Source organism: Pituophis catenifer, unplaced genomic scaffold (genome assembly GCF_029215685.1).
Source record: "Pituophis catenifer annectens isolate HBS135680 unplaced genomic scaffold, rPitCat1.0.hap2 SCAF_3, whole genome shotgun sequence".
Taxonomy (NCBI): Eukaryota; Metazoa; Chordata; class Lepidosauria; order Squamata; family Colubridae; genus Pituophis; species Pituophis catenifer.
Genome location: NW_027256883.1, coordinates 158,676,933 through 158,693,875, shown reverse-complemented (window position 1 = coordinate 158,693,875; position 16,943 = coordinate 158,676,933). Strand labels below are relative to the sequence as shown.

General features: G+C 38.2%; 1 protein-coding gene across 1 annotated transcript in view; it reads right to left on the bottom strand.

The window, feature by feature from the left end:
* The window catches only part of PTCH2 (patched 2), a 61,009-nt gene that overhangs the window by 27,120 nt on the left and 16,946 nt on the right, over positions 1-16,943 (bottom strand). The window contains exons 3-5 of the mRNA XM_070939605.1: positions 2,619-2,808; positions 1,660-1,729; positions 311-402 (exon numbers count right to left, since the gene is read on the bottom strand). Coding sequence (XP_070795706.1) covers positions 311-402; positions 1,660-1,729; positions 2,619-2,808 — 352 coding nt within the window. The remainder of the gene's footprint in view (positions 1-310; positions 403-1,659; positions 1,730-2,618; positions 2,809-16,943) is intronic.

Sequence of the window (16,943 nt, the reverse complement as noted above, 5' to 3'; positions counted from 1 at the left end):
ACTTTTAGTGAATATTAAATAGAAACATTTAATGTGATAAATGGGAAATGAGAATTGGAGGAGGAGAAGTATTATTGTTTTGCACAGCTCAATTATTATCTTATGGAAAAAACAAAGCAATGATGGCCAATCACATCACATCATATCTTTTCATCGGAGTAATGAAAGGTAAGAGCAGGGAAAAAAGCTCTAGTCATAATATTCAGTACTTAATGAACTGTACCTTTCTCATAATTAGGGTCCCATCATATGGCTGCAGGAAGGAGGGACAGAATGACATAGCAAAAAAAAAAAAAAAGCAGATACTTACGGTAGATAAGCAGACCCTCCTTGTAATTTGGCACCATCCCAGAAACAATCCAGTGGAGTCACAACAACACAGGGGAAGAGCTTCTCAATCATCTGGCAATAAAAGGTATAATAATCATGACACATTAATATAAATTCACAGAGCCAGTTCTCATATGTGTATGGGGATTCATTCCTCTATTTTAATCTGTTAACATTTTCTTCATTTTACTGCATACCTGACTACTTATTCTGCAATCCTTTCCCTACTATTACTAAAATCTAAAAACCTATATTTATTTTTTTGGAATAGAAATATTCTCTGGGGAACCAAGGAATACCATCTTAAATACAAAGTCTTCAATCCTAACAACACCTTATTCTGTAAGATATTGAAAGCCAAGTCCTAGCATTGGCTAATCAATGGGAAGTCTTCACTCTAAGGATAGCATCCTGGCTAATGTGACAGTAATTTGGTGACCTTGTACAAAGGGTCAAACACTGCAGTTTCTTACAATCCAAGCCTAAGGAATATAAAATTAGCAAAGATCAGGCACAGCTGAAAACAAAGAAGGACAAAATAAATTTTCCTAGTCCACAGAATGGAATGGAGATAGAAAAATCACAGGTAGCTGATATCTCAAATAGAGATAAATGAATGTTATTAGAATAAGAAATCCAGCGTATTAAAAAAACCCAGATCTCTGAATCCAAAAGGATGACTTGAAAAGCTGTTCTTTTGTGATGGCATTTTAAAAAGATTCCATCTATCCCCATAGTAACCTCAAGATCACCTCTAGCATCTACTCCATTCTCCAGTAAAACCAGCAATCCTCCGGGAAATTACACTATTCGACAAAGAGATCTTCCCACATGTTTTATCTCCTTTCTATAGCTACTACACAATGTAGGGACAAACGGGTTGTTGTTTTTTTGCTTGGCAGTTGCATACATATTTGCTTTAGATCAATGTTTCTCAATCTGGGCAACTTGAAGATGGGTAGACTTCAATTCCCAGCATTCCTCCAGCTAGCTGGGGAATGCTGGGAGTTGAAGTCCACCCATCTTCAAGTTGCCCAGATTGAGAAATACTGCTTTAGATTCTTAGGAAGACAGGTCTGTGAAACTAAAAATAGCTGGCCTTTGGAGGTGGGTAAAAGTGTTTATGGATGTGTTTTGCTTTCAGAGTCCTAGTGAATCATTTCCATTTCATTTCCAAAAATCACAGGTAGCTTTATTTTTTTAAAAAGAGCATCAATAAAAATAGACATTTTGATGTTGGAATACTCTAGAGGCCTCAGACTGGAGCCTGAGGGACCAAATGCACACATGGATCTTGTTGTAGAGGCATATATTCCCTTGTATACTCACCCGTGCAATCATTCCATTCTCAATTATTGGGACACCTGATTTGTAGCATATTTTGTTGAGATCCCATGATCTAAGAGTAAGAGCAGAGATAGCAAACATCAGGAAATCAGGAGTTCTGGGAGAGACTTGTCCTAACTAATACAAGATTTATATGAAGATATTTAAATGAGACTTCAATATATTTCAAGACTATAAATTTCTGAGCATCAGGTCTTGGACAGAAGACCATAATTTGTATGCCCTATTTATGATTTTGTGGTAGGGTGTAGTTAGCAAGCGACTGCAACAGAATACTGAATTAACTAGATCTTGGTTTCATCCAATGATAGGTAATTCTGCAGACCAAGACTGCTTGTGGCTCCATTACCACAGACAATGCAGTTCAAAGAGCCATAGAAAAGCCCAACTACTTTCCCAGTTGCCATTAGCAGATAGAAATTTATTTATTTATTATTTGTTTGTCAAGTATGTATTAGATAAGTATAAGCATAAATTGAATACATAAAATGAATACAAATAAAGGGAACATTAGGACAGGAGCGGTAGGCCATCTGCCAATTGATTTGCTACTGAATAAGGGATGATAACAGATATTCTGACCGTCTTGTTGGTAAGTTAATCAGCAAGTAAGCTAACTGGCAGGCAATGAAACAGTTGATTCTATATCTAGTAGAATGCTGGAAAAAGGAGGAAAATCACACAGCTTCTTTTTTCCTTGCAGTGAACCTACTCAAAATTAGCAGGAGGAAACCAACCATCTCCAGCAGAATTGCTGAGAGGAAAGGGATGGTGCTACCCAAACAAACAGTAAAACTGCTGATTTCCTGCAATGGAAAACCAGAGATCTGCAAGTACAGTTACGGAGGAGAGGCGCTTCTAATCTAATGAATGAATGAAAACACTCCCAACCGAACAGATCTTATTATTAGTGTAATACAGTTGCTCCATTTCAGACTTACTTTCCAAATAGTAAGACTTGCACTTTACTAGCAGCCAAAGCAGCTTCAAGATGCATTTCCAAGGCATCTGGAGTTAGGATGTTTTTTCCTTCCTGTTTGGGAGTTTGTATTAGCATCTGGGATGTGTAGAGAGATTCTTCACCAAGCTTTTCTCTTGTGTATCGGAGCTCTTGGCTGACACGACTGCCCTCTGGAGAGGGAGAGGGAGAGAAAAAAGAATGGAATCAATATATCTTTCTCTTATCTCTGCCACTGTTAAATCAGCTTTCACATTATCATCAATCAAGATATTAAAATTGGGGATATGTTCATATCAAATGCAATTCAGTTAAAGTTTTACGTACTACTACTTAATTTTAAAAGTAATCCTCAACATGAAACTATTTGGTTTGTGACCTTCTGAAGCTAAAATAGCCCTGAAAAAGTGACTTATGACTGGTCTTTGCACTTATGACTGTAGCAGCTTCCCCAGTCATATGATCAAAATTTGGGTGCTTGGCAACCAGCATGTATTTACGAAGGTTGCAGCATCCCAGGGTCATGTGATCATCATTGTGACCTTCCCAGCCGGCTTATAGCAAGCAATGTCAATGGGGGATTCGTTTAAAGACATTATTTACTTAAGGACCTCAGTGATTCACTTAACAACCATGGCAAAAAAGGGTTGTACAATTGGGCACAACTCACTGTCTTGTCTAACAGTGGAAATTCTGGTCCCGACTGTGGTAATAAATCAAAGACTACCTGTATTTTTTACAGATTCAAGATGAATAGTTCAGTAATGCATTTTTCTCAGACTTAAAATACAGATTCAACATTCTAATATATGTCATAGTAAAAGATTTGCACCATCCACAGAGAGCATCTGCAACAAGTACCACACTGCCGTATTCACACAATTCTTATTGGATATCCTAGCTGATTACTAGAATCACTAATCTCAGCCTGCTGAATTGTCCAATAGATTCCACTCTGGACAATGAAATCTAAATCCTTCTAGGGCAGTTTTACAACTTTCATAAAAAATATCTTGGTTGTTTTTCCCTCTTTACATAAGCAAAGTTTATCAACTAACTAACTGAAATACTTCAGGTCAGTTTAAATCAATTTCATAATGTCTCTTAAAACAAATCTTGCAGATAAGCAAAATGTTTTCCCCTAAATTTTTCCCACATTGCACTTTTACTAGTCTTTGAGCTCAAGCAAGCCATCTCTCATCTCTCCAACCCAAAGGCTGATCATTGCAATTTACAGCCATGGTTGCCCCATTTGGGAAAGACTTGGGTTGTAGCTTTTAATTAGAATTTATATGCAGAAAATCTGATCTGATAGTCAAGCTGCTTTGGTGTAATGTCAACAACACAGATTTATGTACTTTCAAAAACAGACAAGCACGTAGCATGTACTGAAAATGGGGAGAAAACAGTTATTTTTCTTCTTTTTTTTACAAAATGTAAGGATATGTTCATTAATCCAGGAATTGCTGTAGCTCAGTTGGAGCTACTGATTGACTGAAAATCTTTACACTTGCCTGTTGGCCAGCTGGAAAGATTCATGGTGTTCCTTGCCTGATTGTAACATTCTGAAATCAGCAGGAATAACACTAATTGCACGAATGACTTTAAAATGCTTTGAGAACTTGGAGAGTTGAAGCAGTAACATTAAAAAGTGCTAACAATGGAGCTAGACAGAAATAAATGTTAGTTCTGATGAATCCTGAAAGATATCAGAGATGTGCTCAATTCCCATTCTTCTTTGAAAGCAATGCATGGGGAAGAAAAATAAACACACCAGCTTCACGGCAAGAGGCTGCAAGAGTGGAAACAGTTGGATCAGGCAGATCCAAAACTGGTTCTGATTCACTCCTGCCCTGAAATGGGACCTTTTGTTGGCTACCACCACTCCAACTTTTCATTTGCCAAAGAACAGCAGATACTTACATTATGATGGAGTTGCCTCAGTGATGCTTTATCTGTGAAGACTCAGTAACTCACAGTCCTAATGTTTTCCAGCTATCCAAATTAAGGGATTGGGATTGCTTTTAACTGTGTAACTAATTAAAACTGCGTAAAATACACAAATTAAGATACGTATAACACTAAATGGCACCTAGCCTTTTACATTTCTAAATTTGACAAATGTAATTTCAATAGTTATCAACTCCTTCCCTTCCTTTCCAATTATTTTTCCACTAAAATTCACCTGCCAAATTGACTTCTTGCATTGTGGAGGATCTTCCTTCTAAAGAAAACTTTGGACAAAAGCATAATGCGAAGTAGTAATTTCTGTGGGCTGGGCCTAGGAATGGGTAAGAAGGACTTGCCCCTTGTAGAACTTCCACAATAGATTTCAGCTTTAGTGGTTGTGATGTTTTCCGTTTGTGTTTTAAATAAAAGCATAAAAGTGTGATAAGACAAGTAGACAGTAAAGAGGATGAACTTGATGGAGAGTTCCATCAAGTTCCATTACCAAAGTAACAAAAAGAAAAACATTGCTTGAGTCTAAATTATGGAGAAGATTACAAAAACACCTCAGATAGACCCTCCTCCAATTACACAAAATCTAAAAGAAGAAAGAGGGGAAGTACAATCAGACTTGCACAATTATATTACTATAGGCAATATAAATAAAGAGTTCCGTGGACTCTATTTCTTAATCTGGTTTACCTTGTAGAGTAGCAAGAAATCGTACATATGCAGAACACAATGTGGCCATTAATTTTGTGATATAGAAAACTGACTATTGTACATTGTACTAGTGTTTCAGGATTCACAGAAATGATATAAGAAATGAGAATTTTTATACTGTAAAGTGAAATACTTCTTTGTACCAAGAGTACAATGTACCTTGGAACTGTTGAAAACTTTAATGGTGACCTACAAGATGACTCTTCTTGTTGTCCATCAACTTCACAAATAAGTAGCCTCTTTGACATTCTTATGTCAAGGTACCTAAAAGTTAGTACAGGCAGCCCATTTCGGATCCCTGCCTAGGTACCCAAAACTGTGCCATTCCAATATTTTATTTCTTTAAAAATAGACAGCTTTCAATGATACATCTTTGCTCTCTCGGAAATAACTGTGTGAGAGCAGAAGTCAAACAACTCTAAACTGTAATCTTAAAACACTTCCCCTCCCAAACTGTCTGAAATTGTGCTGCCAATCCCGCTTTGCTCCCAGATTTGAAGAGTTGTGGGGGTTGAGATTTTTTTTAAAGATGAAAGTGGAAGTGACTTGCCTCCAGAAACTTCCTGCTTTCTTTCCCATTCTTCACACCCCTAACAATCCATCCCACACATTCCTGAAGGGTGATAGCATTCCCTATAGTTTTCCAGCTAATTAGGACAATGAGTTATAGCCCAAGACTTGAGAAGTTGCAACCCTCCATTGCTCTCTCTGTAGTCAATCCTCTGTTCAGCTCTCTGGGCCTTAATATTCTTTTAAATACCTTCTTGAGATTTGTAGCTGGTGGTTTCAGCTATGTGTCTTTGGACAATTCATTCCCCTTTGACTCTGCCTCCACTCATATCGATCACTTACTGAGGAACAGAGCAATACCATTTCTGTTGCCTACCATTAGCAACATTGTTCTTCTAGTTATTTCCATAACATTCAACATTCTTCTAGTTATTTCCATAACAGTGTTGATTTCTCCAATGAAGTAACACATGTACAATCAGGTACTTCATCTCAAGACAAACATGATGACTCAGTATAGAACTGACACTGCTCTCCTTACGCCACCACTAGGGTCAAGATTTGCTGCATTGCATCTTAATGAAGGGGTGGGAGAGGATGTCTGCTAAAATATCTTGCCAATTTATTGTAGAAACTCATGAATATCACAGATGAGTCTAGAACTTATTTTGGAAGCACAGTGAATTCAGGCTGAGAAATGCCCAAGTCACTAGTCTTATTGTCATCCTGCACAAACTGAGAGTGCACCTGGCACAGGCATATATCCTCCGTGGCTGCATGATGCTTGGTGTAAAAGATGAAAATGGACAGGTAAAGCAGTCTTTCAGGACTATTCAACTGACTGTTCCATCTTCTCATTAAAATGCAGCTCCCTCATATTCTTCCCAGGATCCCCATTTTGAAGATACTATTTTAAGCTACTTCTTATAGTTATAAAACTATACTTCTTCACTTTGCTATATAATCAAGTTACTTTAGGGTACAAGCAACTTTATATTCCTTTTAAATCCACTTTATTATTTTAAAGGGACTGATCTCCAATTCAAAGTACCCCCAGAAAAATGACACAATTTCTATGTTTTTAGAGAATGGTCCTATTGTTAAAGCAATCCCAAACCATTTAAATCTATAAAACAAGTATGTTTTTGACCAACTTGTCCCATATTGTAAGGACATAACTTATATTTTATTTTATGTAGACAAGCAGAGCTCAAGGCACAGAATTTCCAAGACTGAATTCTACTCTGAATCATATTCTCCCACTTTTATGTCTAATGCTCTGTTTTCTAGACTGTTAGAAAACACACACATAGTAGACACAATTCAATTGTTAAAATGCTACAAAAGCTGTTAACAGAATGTCACTGATAAAGCAATTTTCTAATTAAAGTTAGATTATTCAAAAAGATCAATAAGAGAGAAATATTATGCATCCTCACCAACTGCAATTTTTAGGGTTCATTACTGAGTATGAAAACCATATTGTGAAAAAAATCAAAATAGAAATTATGTTGCAAGTGTCCCTTGTGGTAGAGCTATGGTCACAGCAAAAGTCTTAAATCTTGCACTAGAAAGTCCTTACTAATAATCAAGTTGCTACCTAAATACAGTATCTATATCATTTACAGCAAAAAATTTTGACCACTCAAGTTTTCATTATCAGGGCATTTAACCTTGGCATAACTTTTTAAAAACATTTTTAGACTTAACAACTGAAAATGAGGACATTAACAAAACCATAATTGGATAATTACTTTGGGCTAAAGTTGATATAATGTTAGAGGATTCTTTAATAGGGATTATGTATCTTCTAATAAGAATAGCCTATGTTTTTATGGTAATCTCATTGCTAAAGAGCTACTATTTTGTGACTTTTCAGTATAAACTATAATTCTAATACTGTAGTTTGCATTAGCTGAATTCTCTCAAAAACCCTCCTACAATGCCAGTAAGGGAGGAGGCCATGCCAAGGAACATAGGGAGGGGACAGACACATTACATCCTTCGGAGCTGGAGGGGAAGCATCAGGCTCAGAATCCAAACCATTCCAGGCTGTTTGGGAGGCAAAACACCAGGAGTCATCCTGTGCTATGCTGATCATGACTAGGCCACCCAAGAGGAAAACCACACATGCAAAACCAGAGTTTGAGGAAGGGTGGAGAATACGTTCAGTCCAAATTTTAAAGCCACAGGCAAAGATGGATCCCAAAATTTAAAAAGTCCATCCTGATGGGCTTTAAGTATAGAGTCTCATTAACAACTGCCTGGATATGGTTTTATGTTGTACAATGGCCAGGGCAAAAATAAGCATGGAGAGAGATTGGCATGCACACAAATCCCTCTCTTTGGCACAAAAACCTGGCTTAACTTTGCCCTTCTCATTATCTGCACTGTACAAAAACTCCTGAACTGAACTAGCCTTGTTTGTGTTCTGTCTTAGGTGAGTAATGGTGGTTTAAGAGATACTAGGGGCATTTATTCCTTTATTACACCCTTTGTAGTAGAAAATGTAGAGTATCTGCAAATGTTGTGAAGAGGGAAAAGAGGGGAGCTCTTCTTATAATTAAGTTTAATTTGGAACAGGAGAATCTGAAGCTTCAAAGTGGATTGAGGAAGCCTCAAATTCCAACACCTTAATTAACCAGGGAGCAGCATGAAAAGACAAGGCAAACAGAAAAGCTGCCAAGTATGCTTATATGGGACACTCTCCTCTCTGACAGAAAGGGAGTTAAACTAGGAATTGTCAGTCATTATACAACCCCCACTTCCACATCTGCTCCTGTTCACCTCCCCCTATACTGAGAGAACTGCTTTGTTTGATGCAAAATTGGGAGAGGAGGTTCTAGGATCCAATGAGGTAGCAACAGTGAGCATGTTAATGAGAAGCCCTATGCAAATTCTTTTTTATTCCAATTAACAAAGGAAGCCCTCTCCTTTTTCATGCAAAAGATTCTCTTCCCTCATGATCAAACCTCAATTGTATTTCTGCTGAGTATTAGATTGGATTATCTCTCATTCCTCTTCCACACATTTCACACATACACACAGGAGAGACACCATACCCATTCCCACAGCCTCTCAAAAATTTAGTTTCCTCATACAAGAGAAGCAGGGACACAAATATTACGCCTGTAAACTACAGACATCCTGGATCCCAACTGTGCAGTACATCCCACAGGATTTGTATCTAGATAATGTACTTTTACAGATTTAGTTCAAGAATCTGTTTTGAAATCTTGCTTGCTATCTATAAGGTTACAGAGTACAGTATTGTTAGATCATGCACTATTTTTTATTCTTGCGAAAGCATAACACGCTACACTCTGTTGTGATTCATTATATGGGACTATTATGTGGTCATTCACAGAAGAATCCTAAAAGATTCTGGGACAACCCAACCAACTATCTTACCTAGCTGAGAAATGGACAGTTGTATAACTGAATTGCAGGTGAGATCAATTACCTGTTGTTGACAAAAGCAGTGTTTCAGTTAACACTATCTTTCTCCTATCTTTCCTCTTATAGCAAAGATATAGCAAAGCCACTTCTCGGGCAGTGAAACTTCACAATTATCCCTATAATTATAGGTTCTTGAATAAATTGCTGGACACCTCCTCTTTCCTGGGTGGGCCACCCAAATGAGTCCCCCTAATAGGCCCTTCTGTTTTGTTTCCAAACCACTTATGAGAGTCCAAGTTAAAGAAGATAGGTTAGGGTTTTTGTAGTTATTGGTCTGCCTGGCAAGGGAAACTGAAAAGAACAGGGAATACTGTAGCCTTACAAACATTCTTTGCTATTGAATATTAAAACAAGGAGTCTTGGAGCCCAGCATCAGATGAAGGTAATTAGGAGGAGAGTATCTCTGTTACTCTTTTTACAAGCAGGCAGAGACATTCAGGTAGACATTTGGCAATTAAACTGATTGCTTAGCTGAAGTTTGTTTTCATTAGGGCTGGTGTTATTTCCTTTTGATTGAATTGTTTTATTTTTCAGTCGTAATTCTGTTTATTTGTATTTTAATAGTGCTAAGCCTCCTTGAGCACATTTTTGGCATATAGGCAAAATATGTATGTCATATCTGAACAATGAAAATAATCAATTGGCAACTCTTCTCCAAGAACACATGTGAAATATTTGTGTGTAAGTATAATTATCATATCTAGGTTCCAAAAATCCAGATGACAACTGCATAGCAGCTAAGATACAAGAAAATTTGCTGGCATATAATAGCTGCTTGGATTTTTATAGCCCAAATATGGAAGACCTAGTGTCATTTACAGTAATTTAGAACCACAGCATAGGCCCAAGATTTAAATCCTTTTCCGTAACATAATCCTCATCTAGAGGACAGTGGTACCTTGGTACTCAATTGCTTTGAAACTCATTGAATTTGGTACTCAATGCATTTTGATGTGAAAATTTTTGTCCTGGTAATCATAGTTTGCTTGGTACTCAATGTATAAGCTAGAACTTGTGGATGTTGACTGCCTTGTGACTCATTACATTATTCCTTATGGGAAAATTTGTTTGTTACTCATCATTTTTGGTACTTATCGCACCTCCTGGAACCAATTAATGATGAGTATCAAGCTACCATTGTATTTCTCATTTCTAGATCGCCCAGATTCCTTTCCCTGCCACCTACAAATGTTCATTAAAAAGAAATAATGTCCAATAACACAGTATATTGTTCCACACAACCTAGTTTTTGGTTAAATTATCAGTGCTCTCTTAGCTCCTGCTGAACTTTTCCTGTGCACCAGCAGGCAGGAAGGACATGCACCATAACAAAACACAGGACAGTGAGTTCCTGGGAAAAATTAACTCTTGCAAGTCACTTTGGGTTCTGATCTTTAGATGGTATGAAAGAACTAATGTTCTACTCAGAGACACAGAACACGTTTTATTTTCCATGTGTGGATTGTTGGGGAGCCCAGAAGTAATGAGGGGAAATCTTATGCTACAAATATGTACCAACCCAGAAAAAATACGTTTAGAATGTCCCAAAGACTAACATTTTAATCTAGAAAGAAAAGCTATTACTAAAAATGAAGATGGGACTGTTAACATGTGATAAGCACTAATATGTGCCTATGGTTCCCAGGCAACAGATTTGGAAGATAGGAAATGTATCTTAATCTTTTCAAATATTGTAATTTTAGCATTGGAAAAATTGTTGTATTTCCCGAGAAAGGGGGAAAAAATCAGCACCACATCTTCCAGTTTAAAAGTGCAAGGAAACTCAGTGGGAAGCTGGCAGAAGTCAGAAGTCACTCCCACTCCCACTGCTTTTTTGCCCACCCAAGATTATTTATTTCTCTGTTTAGGTAAGGAAATATCTCTGAAACAATAGCCCAATGGGTACAGGCTATCTAATATACCACTAAAACTCTTGTAGTCATGCTGTTTAACTGGGCAAAACAGTGCATCATAAAGCAACAATTTAAATAACGTGTGACATTTTCTGTGTTTAAATAATTTTAACTGCATAAATGCCATGAATATACAATTTATGTAGAACAGTTGAAAAATCTTATATTACTACCATTGTAGATTTCCCCATCTTTAATGTGTCTTCTTTAAGTCTCTAAATTTGGTTCCTAAAATATTGTACAAGTTGATACAGAGTCATTCCTAAATCTGTAGAAAGCACTACCTGTTGGAATAAGAAATTGAGCAAATAGAAGCTTCAATATGTGACCCAAATTGCTTTTTCGTTATGCAGAAGCACTAAACTGTCCTCAGTGAGACTGCATATTTCAGATAACCTAAAAGCATTATTAATTCCCAAGTGTAAAATCTATGATATTCTCAGCCCAGAAGAAGACAGTCTTATAATGGCAGTCCGATAAATTGCATCGTTAGAAGCAAGAATAATTTGTTATATGTATAACTTCCAACATCTATAAAAAATAGGCTGACTTGATTCATATTATATAAAATCAGGGTATATTCTACAAGATGAAAACAGAAATATTTGCTGAGGAGTAGCAGCAAACAGTCTAACATTCCTAGGGAAGCCAGCATTCTCACTTGTACAAAGCATCCAAGGATATTCTCTGAGAGAGTAGAGAATACAGACAAAATCCTTATTTTGCTCATCCAATTGCTTTGGGGCTTAATAGGAGAGTGCTTTCACAAAATCTTACAGAAAAAAGTAATTGGTATAATTAAATTTCAATTTTCCATTATTTTTACAATCACTTAGTTTGATTGTAAAACAAAGATGAAATATGGATAAATACAAGCAATAGTAACCAGGAATACACATCCACAACATACAGTACAATCCCCTTTATTTATTTATTAATTTAATTTGTATACCGCCCTTCCCCCAGAGGGGACTCAGGGCGGTGAACAGCCAAAATGAAAAAACATACAAATACAAAGGTTAAGATAATTAAAAAAGAATTAAATCATTAGCTTCCCAATTTAAAACCCCCAAATCCATAAAATTTAAAATCCCAATTAAAAACCATTTAGGCTAGGCCGGCTTGGTGGAATAAAAACGTCTTCAGGGCTTTACGGAAGGTCCGGAGGTCCGGGATCAATCGTATTCCAGGAGGCAGCTCGTTCCACAGGGCGGGTGCCCCCACAGAGAAGGCTCTCCCCCTGGGGGCCGCCAGCCGACATTGCCTGACCGACGGCACCCTGAGGAGGCCCTCTCTGTGAGAGCATATTGGCCGGTGGGAGGTTATCGGTAGCAGCAGGCGGTCTCGCAAATATCCTGGCCCTAAGCCATGGAGCGCTTTAAAGATGAGAACCAACACCTTAAAGCGCACCCGGAAGACCACCAGGAGCCAATGCAGCTCGCACAGGAGAGGTGTTACGTGGGAGCGTCATGTCGCTCCCATAATCATCCGCGCGGCCGCATTCTGCACCAGCTGGAGCCTCCGGGTGCTCCTCAAGGGGAGCCCCATGTAGAGAGCGTTGCAGTAGTCCAGGCGTGACGTGACCAGGGCATGAGTGACCGTGCACAAGGAGTCCCGATCCAGAAAGGGGTGCAACTGGCGTATCAGGCGGACCTGATAAAAAGCCCCCCTGGCCACGGCCGTCATATGCTCTTCTAAAGACAGCTGTGTGTCCAGGAGGACACCCAAATTGCGAGCCCCCTCTGTGGGGGTCAGTGACTTGCCCCCAATAGCCAGCGATGGCACCAGCTGGCTATATCAGGACGCCGGTATCCACAACCACTCGGTCTTGGAAGGGTTGAGTCGAAGCCTGTTCCTCCCCATCCAGACCTGCACGGCCTCGACACTGGGACATTACTTCGAGGGCATCATTGGGGTGGTCTGGGGTGGAGATGTACAGCTGAGTGTCATCAGCGTACAGATGGCATCGCACCCCAAAACCACGGATGATCTCACCCAGCGGCTTCACATAAATGTTGAACAGGAGGGATCAGATACCCTTAACTGTATCTGATCCAATTTTCCAGTTACTTCATTTCAGAGCTACATGGTTGATTCCCAGACCTGAGTCATAAAACAGTGGTAACAGTAGTTACTCGAGATATGAGCTGCTTGCATTACTGTAAATGAAGTGGAATGTCATAATTTTATATTGAAAAGCCTGGCATTGCCCCACAACACCTGAACATACTGTGTCTTAAGCAATCATCTCATGCTGGTACTACAGTGTTATCATTATTGTGATGATCATATATTCCTGTTGCTTCAGGAGCAGAATTCACTATTTATACAAGATTACTACAAGTTTTATATAAAGGCAGTCTCTATAATCAAAATGAAACTATCAGAACCTAAAGTTCCTATTTAGAATAGAATAACAGAGTTGGAAGGGACCTTGGAGGTCTTCTAGTCCAACCCCCTGCTTAGACAGGAAACCCTATACCATTTCAGACAAATGGTTATCCCATCTCTTCTTAAAAACTTCCAGTGTTGGAGCATTTACAACTTCTGGAGGCAAGTTGTTCCACTGATTAACTGTCAGGAATTTTCTCCTTAGTACTAGGTTGCTTCTCTCCTTGATTAGTTTCCACCCATTACTTCTTGTCCTGCCCTCAGGTGCTTTGGAGAATAGTTTGATTCCCACTTCTTTGTGGCAGCCCCTGAGATATTGGAACACTGCTATTATGTCACCCCTAGTCCTTCTTTTCATCAAAGTAGACATACCCAGTTCCAGCAACTGTTCTTTAGAGGTTTTAGCCTCACCTGAGCTGCTTTTCCTCCTGCACATATTTGTATCCTGGAAATATGCTACTTATTCATGACATTTGTAATTTGCCTTTCAAAATTTTATGAACTTTTAAACACTAAATGTAGTATATCATATACGGCATACTGTATTCTGCAATTTTCCAGTTCAGAAATAATACTGATTTAGAGTAAAATAGTATTATATTAATATATAGCAATGTGGAAAATATGTTTCTTATCTGGATCTTAGGGGTGTTCAGAGCTGTTTTGAGTCAATTGAATATATTCACATTTCTCCTTCTATAATTCCACATTTTCAAAAGAATAAGCCCATAAGAATAGGCCTTAGTCTAAAAGTTGAAGATAATTCTTACTGCTTTGTGCTCAAGTTCCAGCTGGGATCTTTCAGTTCACAGCATTTGCCAGAAGAAAGGCTTCAGTGATCAGATCCCAGCAGCTGAGTGAACTCATTTGAGTTGGGAAGAACAATTTTCAAAGCTAGCATGTCTGGAATAGATAGAAAGAAACAATCTGAACTGTTCTTGAAGTGAGTAGTGTTTGAACCAACACAAGTTGGAGGAAGTTTAGCTGAGAAAAAAAAGATCTAGTTCACATGTTGTACTAAGCCCTGGGTTATTAAAACCATGTTTTTTTCTTAATAAACCACAAGTGGTTGGATTAACGCATCTTAAGCCAAAACTAAACAAATTACATTTCAGTTTAGTAAAATGTGTGAACTGAATCACATTCAAAATAGACAGATTTAACCAACAAAGTGAGTTAAGAATACGATAAAAAATGAACATATTTAGAAAATGTTCAGTTTAAATTGTCATTCCATAACGCATGGGCTATTTTTCCAGATTTGGATAAGACATTCCTGCAGTAATAAAAAACAAAAGCTCTTTCTTCCCAGTGTCTTAATGCTCTCAACTATAGTGTCGTCTCAAACTATCTCTATGAACTGGGGAAGTGAATGTACCTTGTTATCATGATTCAATTCCTACACAGTGGACTATTTTCTGGAGATGGGATTTGATATGCTTTGTAATATTTTAACATCTATTGAGGATTTGGAAATATGCCATAGAGCAGGGGTGTCAAACTCCCTGTGGGCTGGATGTATCATGCACAGGCCACGCCCATGCCTGGTTTAGCAAAGGGAGGGGAAAGTCACGATACGTCACATGACGCCACCGTGACAACGGGAGTTTGACATCCCTGCCATAGAGTTGAATTTATGATGAAACTGAATTCTGATAAAATGGGAATTCTTAGGTTGAGATGTTATTGAGTTTGTGAACTAGACAATTTGCCAGCTTTAGATTAAACAGTTTCACAATTTGATATCTTTGTCCATAAAGTCTCAGACAGCCTCAGTGACTAAACAATATCCTTCTCTGGCTTTGAGTGGAACAGCAGGACATCTGTCCCTTGACAGAAAATCCTTAGCCATGATGACTGATACTCAATATACTAGTTTGTTGTAATGTGCTCAACCAGGAACAATCTCAATATCAGTTTAGAAGATTTAGCTAGTGCAATGCACAGCAAGTAGAATGCTTAATAGAACATCAATGAACACATTGATCCAATGCCAGAAATTGAATATAGATTAGCTGTTCACTATCCATTATAGGATTTTTTTACTGAATTACCAAAGTCTAAATGGGTTAGAACAAGGATATTTTTTTAAAAAAACCTCATTATATTTATAGTGGTACCTTGGTACTCATCATTAATTGGTTCTGGGAGCTGTGATGACAATTAAAAATAATGAGTACTAAACAATTTTTCCCCATAAGGAATAATGTAGTGAGTCACAAGGCAGTCAACATAAAAAAATTCTAGCTTGTGCTTTGAATACCAAACAAACAATGAGTACCAGGACAACATTTTTATTTTTTTATTATTATTATTATTATTATTATTATTATTATTATTATTATTATTATTATTATTATTATTATTATTATTATTTTATTTCTATACCGCCCTTCTCCTGTGGGACTCAGGGCGGTGTACAGCCAAGATAAAATATTGCATATAAAATTTAAAAACAATTTAAAAAACAATTAAATAATTTCGGCCCAAGATATTAAAAACAACCCAATTAAAACCAAATTCAATTAAAACTGAGAGGATGGGATCAAGCCAGCCCAGCTAGATGGAATAGGTGTGTTTTCAGGGCCCGACGAAAAGTCCGGAGGTCTGATATCGTGCGTATCTCAGGGGGTAGGTCATTCCAGAGGGCGGGTGCTGCCACAGAGAAGGCTCTCCCCCTGGGGGTCGCCAGCCGACACTGTCTGGCCGACGGCACCCTGAGGAGGCCCTCTCTGTGCGAGCGAACTGGTCGGTGGGAGGCTATTGGCGGCAGAAGGCGGTCTCGCAGATAACCCGGCCCTAAGCCATGGAGCGCTTTAAACATTTAAAAATTTTCATGTCAAAATCCATTGAGTACCAAATTCAATGAGTTTCAAAGTAGTTGAGTACCAAGGTACCACTGTAAGAGATATTCAAAATAAGAAGATTGCATTTACTAAGTCCTAGTAAGCATTTTGACAACTATTAAGACTATGTAATTTAGAATTGCTTCATGGAATGGGCTGGAGGAGAATTGCTTAGTGGTGATCATTATCCCATGGCTGTGAATATGGTACACATCAGGGGTGGGTTCTAAGATTTTTTACTACCGGTTCTGTGGGTGTGACTTATTTTGTGGGTGTGGCTTGGTGGTGGGGGTAATGTGACTCGGTGGGCGTGGCCAACTTTTTTTTTTAACTTTTAAAAGCATTTTTTCTACAACCTTAAGAGTTTGCAGAAAAAAATGCTTTTAGAAGCCTCTTGACGATCAGGCAACTCAGCTGGGATCACCAGAGGCTTTTAAAGGCATTTTTTTTCCTACAACCTCTTCGGCTGAAGAGGTTGCAGAAAAATGCTTTTAAAAGCCTCTGACGATCGCGCGGCTC